Source organism: Oncorhynchus kisutch, linkage group LG9, assembly GCF_002021735.2.
Source record: "Oncorhynchus kisutch isolate 150728-3 linkage group LG9, Okis_V2, whole genome shotgun sequence".
Lineage (NCBI taxonomy): Eukaryota > Metazoa > Chordata > Actinopteri > Salmoniformes > Salmonidae > Oncorhynchus > Oncorhynchus kisutch.
Window position 1 is genome coordinate 41,886,546 of NC_034182.2, and position 8,224 is coordinate 41,894,769.

The 8,224-nt window shown below is 45.6% G+C and overlaps 1 protein-coding gene across 4 annotated transcripts in view; it reads left to right on the plus strand.

Moving 5' to 3' along the window:
• LOC116375314 (circularly permutated Ras protein 1) overlaps positions 1-5,764 on the plus strand; it is a 41,729-nt gene extending 35,965 nt beyond the window's left edge. For 3 of the 4 annotated variants that reach the window (XM_031832615.1, XM_031832614.1, XM_031832616.1), the window contains 2 exons: positions 1,418-1,511; positions 4,538-5,764. Coding sequence is in view for 2 of the 4 variants with exons in the window: in XM_031832616.1 (XP_031688476.1) it covers positions 1,418-1,511; positions 4,538-4,636 (193 nt within the window). In the remaining 2 variants the exon portion in view is untranslated. The remainder of the gene's footprint in view (positions 1-1,417; positions 1,512-4,537) is intronic. The other variant, XM_031832617.1, reaches the window with a different exon arrangement.
• Positions 5,765-8,224: the final 2,460 nt, after the last annotated feature.

The window sequence follows — 8,224 nt, forward strand, 5'->3', positions numbered from 1 at the left end:
GAGCCATTTTGCCACAACTTTGTTCGCGACCAAGCTTTAACTTCTTAACTGATGTCTTGAGATGTTGCTTCAATATATCCCCATAATTGCCCTTCCTCATGTTGCCATCTATTTTGTAAAGTGCACCAGTCCCTCCTGCAGCAAAGCACCCCCACAACATGATGCTGCCACCCCCGTGCTTCACGGTTGGGATGGTGTTCTTCGGGCTTGCAAGCCTCCCCCTTTTTCCTCCAAACATAACAACGGTCAATATGGCCAAACAGTTCTATTTTTGTTTTATCAGACCAGAGGACATTTCTCCAAAAAGTACAATCCTTGTCCCCATGGGCAGTTGCAAACCGTAGTCAGTTTTGGATTGGAGCAGTGGCTTCTTCCTTGCTGAGCGGCCTTTCAGGTTATGTCGATACAGAGTTACACACACATGGAAATGTTATGAGAGAACCATAATGTGAACAGCCATAAATAGTGAGTCTTTCTCCCTGCTGCTGCTTGTATATTGTCTCTGTTCTTTGGAGAGTCTCTGCATGGGGGCAGTAAAACACTGCCTTTATAAAGGACATACCCAGTCTGCTTGTCCTTGAAATGACCACATTTGTTTTGAATCTGTATCTGACATTCCATTTGTTGGCCCGCTTTGTGTTGGTGAGTGAAGGTAACACATTAAGCTGCTATGGATGCCGGTGTTCATCTATAGGAGACAGAACGCATCTCCTTCCTGAGCGGTATGACGGCTGCGCGGTCCCATGGTGTTTATACCTGCGTACTACAATTTGTACAAATGAACGTGGTTCCTTCAGCCGTTTGGAAATTGCTCCCAAGGATGAACCAGACTTGTGGAGGTCTTCTATTTTTTTTCTGAGGTCTTGGCTGATTTTTTTATATTTTCCTATGATGTCAAGCAAAGGTGCACTGAGTTTGAAGGTAGGCCTTGAAATATATCCACAGATACACCCCCAATTGACTCAAATGATGTCAATTAGCCTATCAGAAGATTCTAAAGCCATGACATCATTTTCTGGAATTTTCCAAGCTGTTTAAAGGCACAGTCAACTTAGTGTATTTAAACTTCTGACCTACTGGAATTGTGATACAGTGAATGATACGTGAAATGATCTGTCTGTAAACAATTGCTGGAAAAATTACACAAAGTAGATGTCCTAACCGACTTGCCAAAACTGTAGTTTGTTAACAAGAAATGTGTGGAGTGGTTGAAAAACAAGTCTTAATGACTCCAACCTAAGTGTATGTAAACTCCCGACTTCAACTGTGTGTGTGTGTGTGTGTGTGTGTGTGTGTGTGTGTGTGTGTGTGTGTGTGTGTGTGTGTGTGTGTGTGTGTGTGTGTGTGTGTGTGTGTGTGTGTGCGTGCGTGTGTGCGTGTGTGTTTGTTTGTTAACCCTATAACCTCTTGTCTCCAGTGAGCAGAGGTCCAACCCAAAGGAGGAGAGTATCTACGGAAACTGGATCGATACCATGACAACCATCTGTGACGACCTCACCACAGACTCCCAGGTGGTTGGTTGGTCTGTCTGTCTGTGTGTCTGTCTGTGTGTCTGTCTAAAGGCCCTATATCTATGTATATGGGGCAGCAGCCTCTAAGGTGCAGGGTTGAGTAACTGGGTGGTATCCAGCTAGTGGTGGCTATTTAACAGTCTGATGGCCTTGAGAGAAGCTGTTTTTCAGTCTCTCGGTCCCAGCTTTGATGCACCTGTACTGACCTCACCTTCTGGATGATAGCGAGGTGAACAGGCAGTGGCTCAGGTGGTTGATGTCCTTGATGATCTTTTGGGCCTTCCTGTGACATCAGGTGCTGTAGATGGGTCCTGGGGGGCCAGTGATGCGTTGGGCAGACCGTGACACCCTCTGCAGAACCCTGCAGTCGCCGTACCAAGCGGTGATACAGCCCGACAGAATACTTTCAATTGCGCGATTTCAGATTGTCAGTGACTCCGAGGAACTTGAAGCTTTTCACCTACTCCACTACGGTCCCGTCGATGTGGATAGCTGCTGTTTCCCTGAAGTCCATGATCAGCTCCTTCATTTTGTTGAGGGTTATTTTCCTGGCACCACTCTGCCAGGGCCCATCATCAAGCACGGGGCCCTGCGTCTGAACCCCGCCCTGTGCAACTGGGTCCTGGACTTCCTGACGGGCCGCCCCCAGGTGGTGAAGGTAGGAAACAACACGCTGATCCTCAACACAGGGGCCCCACAAGAGTGGATGCTCAGCTCCCTTCTGTACTCCCTGTTCACCCATGATTGCATGACCATGCTCGACTCCAACTCAATCATCAAGTTTGCAGACGACCTCCTCCCCGTAGCCTGTCTCGTCATTGTTGGTAATCAGGCATACTACTGTTGTGTCGTCTGCAAACTTGATGATTGAGTTGGGTTGAGGATCAGCGTGTTGTTTCCTACCTTCACCACCTGGGGGCGGCCCGTCAGGAAGTCCAGGACCCAGTTGCACAGGGCGGGGTTCAGACGCAGGGCCCCGTGCTTGATGATGAGCTTGGGTGCTTGGTTGGGACAAGCGTGCATTAGCAGGCAAGCAGCAGAAGGACGAGGAGGCTACTATTCCCCCGTCGTTTATCAGTGCAATTTTGACGGCCAACTAACTGAAAAAGTTTGAGAGGGTTTATCTAATGTTTCTTCATTAGATTTTTGCTCATCTTGTTCTGGCTAGCATTAGTTGTTGATCTTGTTGTTGTTGATGTGCATAACTGAGGGAGAGAGAGCCTACCTTTTCATGGTTGTTTGATCAACAGGATTGTAAAATTCCCCAAAATAACAAGACTACCGTGGTGTTTACATATTTCCAGATATCCATTAAAGTGTATTTTGTGGCTTTTAGCAAATGTGTTCTAATGATCTAAAGTCGCGATGTTGCTACTTCCTGTTAACACACAGTCCAGTTCAACATGAATGATGGCAGGACCTACTTCCTGTTAACACACAGTCCAGTTCAACATGAATGATGGCAGGACCTACTTCCTGTTAACACACAGTCCAGTTCAAAGTCAATGATGGCAGGACCTACTTCCTGTAAACACACAATCCAGTCCACTGTGAATGATGGTAGACCTGTGTGGCAAATGGCATTATTTGCATAAAGGCCTACTGTAGCTCTGAATGGCTATGGTGCATGTGGTCTGCGTAGACTCCAGTCCTGGACGAGACAGATGTTTTTATTAGGTTTTATTTACTGTGGTATCTATTAATTACCCAAATTACGCTTTCCCACTCTATATTGCTATAGAATCGCTTTCCCACTCTATATTGGTATAGAATCGCTTTCCCACTCTATATTGCTATAGAATCGCTTTCCCACTCTATATTGCTATAGAATCGCTTTCCCACTCTATATTGCTATAGAATCGCTTTCCCACTCTATATTGCTATAGAATCGCTTTCCCACTCTATATTGCTATAGAATCGCTTTCCCACTCTATATTGCTATAGAATCGCTTTCCCACTCTATATTGCTATAGAATCGCTTTCCCACTCTATATTGCTATAGAATCGCTTTCCCACTCTATATTGCTATAGAATCGCTTTCCCACTCTATATTGCTATAGAATCGCTTTCCCACTCTATATTGCTATAGAATCGCTTTCCCACTCTATATTGCTATAGAATCGCTTTCCCACTCTATATTGCTATAGAATCGCTTTCCCACTCTATATTGCTATAGAATCGCTTTCCCACTCGATATTGCAATAGATTTTTCACATATGTCTTAGAATATGTAATCCCCAAACATTCTATGAATTTCAGAAAACGTGAAAATGACCATACCTTAGTGCTCTCCAGTTAGATAATTTTTCTTTTTATGTCATATTTTTCCTGGGGTTGATTTTAATCAGATTTAATGTTGCTAAAATACTGTCCGTTCCACTTTAATCGACCAATAAGAAAGAGAGTTCCAAACCGCTCTGCCGATAACAGATCATTTTCTGTTTTCCCCTCCCCACTCAGACCACTCCCAGACAGTCCTAACTAAATTCTTGCTTGAGAAATTGCTTTTTGCTATGAAGCTATTTTTATTTACATTTTAGTTTTAAAACAAATCACAGAACCCAGAAATTATATTGAGATAAAAACAGTTGCATTGGACCTTTAATTGATCAAACAATCAATAAATTAAATCAATCAAACTCTGTCTCTCTATCACTCTCTCTCTCTCTCTCTTGCTCTTTCACAGAATTATCGAACTTCCTGAGGCAAAAGGATAGTTTTCAAGACATTGATAGAGAGAATGAAAGAGAGACATTTGCCTCAGGATAGAAATACCTCCTACTACACAAATGAGGATATCCTCATTGTGTCACTGTGCTAAATCTATTGTGTAATATCTTTCTGTCCCCCAATATCTTTCTCTCTTTCCCCCCATATCGCTCCTTCTGTCATGCCCTCTCTCTCAATTTCTCCAAGACGAGAGCAAGACCAAGGACCTACAGGCCTCTAAGTCTACTCCCGTAAACGTATGTCTAGTCCACACACACACACACTCACCTGACCCCGCTCCCTGTGTTTGCTCCCAGGCCCTCTCTGATGAGGCAGCTGAGGTGGTGTACCAGATGAAGAGAGCCAGCAGTGTGGACCAGAGAAGAAGGAAACAGACAGACACGGTGGCTCTATGAAACCAGCAGTGTGGGCCAGAGAAGAAGGAAACAGACAGACATGGTGGCTCTATGAAACCAGCAGTGTGGGCCAGAGAAGAAGGAAACAGACAGACACGGTGGCTCTATGAAACCAGCAGTGTGGGCCAGAGAAGAAGGAAACAGACAGACACGGTGGCTCTATGAAACCAGCAGTGTGGGCCAGAGAAGAAGAAAACAGACAGACACGGTGGCTCTATGAAACCAGCAGTGTGGGCCAGAGAAGAAGGAAACAGACAGACACAGTGGCTCTGTGAAACCAGCAGTGTGGGCCAGAGAAGAAGGAAACAGACAGACATGGTAGCTCTGTGAAACCAGCAGTGTGGGCCAGAGAAGAAGGAAACAGACAGACACGGTGGCTCTATGAAACCAGCAGTGTGGGCCAGAGAAGAAGGAAACAGACAGACACGGTGGCTCTATGAAACCAGCAGTGTGGGCCAGAGAAGAAGAAAACAGACAGACACGGTGGCTCTATGAAACCAGCAGTGTGGGCCAGAGAAGAAGGAAACAGACAGACACAGTGGCTCTGTGAAACCAGCAGTGTGGGCCAGAGAAGAAGGAAACAGACAGACATGGTAGCTCTGTGAAACCAGCAGTGTGGGCCAGAGAAGAAGGAAACAGACAGACACGGTGGCTCTATGAAACCAGCAGTGTGGGCCAGAGAAGAAGGAAACAGACAGACATGGTAGCTCTGTGAAACCAGCAGTGTGGGCCAGAGAAGAAGGAAACAGACAGACACGGTGGCTCTATGAAACCAGCAGTGTGGGCCAGAGAAGAAGGAAACAGACAGACACGGTGGCTCTGTGAAACCAGCAGTGTGGGCCAGAGAAGAAGGAAACAGACAGACACGGTGGCTCTATGAAACCAGCAGTGTGGGCCAGAGAAGAAGGAAACAGACAGACATGGTGGCTCTGTGTGGAGCCAGTCCAGAGCAGTCACAGGTGGCAGAGCCAGTTGCAGCATCAACAGTAGGCCAAACTGGTAGCCATGTTAGAGACTGTCCACTCTCTCAAATAACTCATAATTTACTACCTAAATATTATATAAATACGTGTTGTATGAATGTTTGGTACTGTACATAAAAAATATATTAAAATGATGGTGTTTTGATTTCGTTATAAGACCTATTGTAAGGTTACCCATGGGAGTCCTTTTCCCAGATGGCTTAAACCTCTTTATCTGACCACCTCATACACTCACCATCTGGTGAAGTAAGGACTTTTTAGGCAAACAGCAGACGAACTCCCCTTATCTACAGCAGTGGGTTCTCAACCCTGCTGCTGGAGACACAAAGGGGTTGAGACACAAGCCAGGGTTGAGAGCCATTGATCTACGGCACCTGACCCTGGGGAAACCAAGACATTGACCCACCAACTGTTCATACTTATTGTCTACATGGCCAACTGCTCGTTGAACATCTCATTCCAAAACCACAGGCATTAATATGGAGTTGGTGCCCCCATCCCTTTGCTGCTATAACAGACTCCACTCTTTTGGGAAGGCTTTCCACTAGATGTTGGAACATTGCTGCTATAACAGCCTCCACTCTTCTGGGAAGGCTTTCCACTAGATGTTAGAACATTGCTGCTATAACAGCCTCCACTCTTTTGGGAAGGCTTTCCACTAGATGTAGGAACATTGCTGCTATAACAGTCTCCACTCTTTTGGGAAGGTTTTCCACTAGATGTTGGAACATTGCTGCTATAACAGCCTCCACTCTTTTGGGAAGGTTTTCCACTAGATGTTGGAACATTGCTGCTATAACAGCCTCCACTCTTTTGGGAAGGCTTTCCACTAGATGTTGGAACATTGCTGCTATAACAGCCTCCACTCTTCTGGGAAGGCTTTTCCACTAGATGTTGGAAAATTGCTGCTATAACAGCCTCCACTCTTCTGGGAAGGCTTTCCACTAGATGTTGGAACATTGCTGCTATAACAGCCTCCACTCTTTTGGGAAGGCTTTCCACTAGATGTAGGAACATTGCTGCTATAACAGTCTCCACTCTTTTGGGAAGGTTTTCCACTAGATGTTGGAACATTGCTGCTATAACAGTCTCCACTATTTTGGGAAGGCTTTCCACTAGATGTAGGAACATTGCTGCTATAACAGCCTCCACTCTTCTGGGAAGGCTTTCCACTAGATGTTGGAACATTGCTGCTATAACAGCCTCCTCCACTCTTCTGGGAAGGCTTTCCACTAGATGTTGGAACATTGCTGCTATAACAGCCTCCACTCTTCTGGGAAGGCTTTCCACTAGATGTTGGAACATTTCTGCTATAACAGCCTCCACTCTTCTGGGAAGGCTTTCCACTAGATGTTGGAACATTTCTGCTATAACAGCCTTCACTCTTCTGGGAAGGCTTTCCACTAGATGTTGGAACATTTCTGCTATAACAGCCTCCACTCTTCTGGGAAGGCTTTCCACTAGATGGAGGAACATTGCTGTGGGGACTTGCTTCCATTCAACCACAAAGAGCATTAGTGAGGTCGGGCACTGATGTTGGGCGATTAGGACTGCATCGCAGTCGGCGTTCCAATTCATACCAAAGGTGTTCGATGGGGTTGAGGTCAGGGCTCTGTGCAGACCAGTCATGTTCTTCCACACCGAACTCGACAAACCATTTGTCTATGGACCTCGCTTTGTGCACGGGTGCATTGTCATGCTGAAACAGGAAAGGGCCTTCCCCAAACTGATGCCGCAAAGTTGGAAGCACAGAATCATCTAGAATGTCATTGTATGCTGTAGCATTAAGATTTCCCTTCACTGGAACTAAGGGGTCTAGCCCAAACCATGAAAAACAGCCCCAGACCATTATTCCTCCTCCACCAAACTATACAGTTAGCACTATGCATTGGGGCAGGTAGCTTTACACCACTCCAGCCGACGCTTGGCAACCCCTTCTATGAAGCTCCCGACTAACAGTTATTGTGGTGACGTCGCTTCCAAAGGCAATTTGTGAGTGTTGCAACCGAGTACAGATGATTTTTACGTGCTTCGCGGCTGAGCCGTTGTTGCTCTTAGATGTTTCCACTTCACAATAACAGCACTTACAGGTGACCGGGGCAGATCTAGCAGGGCAGAGATTTGACGAACTGACTCCTTGGAAAGGTGGCGTCCTGTGACGGTGACACTTCGAAAGTCACTGAGCTCTTCAGTTCGGCCCATTCTACTGCCAATGTTTGTCTATGGAGATTGCATGGCTTGTGTGCTCGATTTTATACACACCTGTCAGCAATGGGTGTGGCTGAAATAGCGGAATCCACTCATTTGAAGGGGTACAATCGACTGTTCTCTCTGCTTCCGCACGGTAAGTTGTACCGGTGCATCAAGTCTGACCCACAGGCTTCCTAGCAGATTCTATTCCCAATCCATAAACTAAATAGTTAACAAAATGGCTACACGGACTATCTGAGTTGACCCTTGAATTTACATTGGCAAGAAAAAGTATACGAACCCTTTGGAAATACCTGGATTTCTGCATAAATTGGTCATGAAACTTGATCTGATCTTCATCTAGATCACAACAATAGACAGACACAGTCTGATTAAACTAATAACACAAAATTAT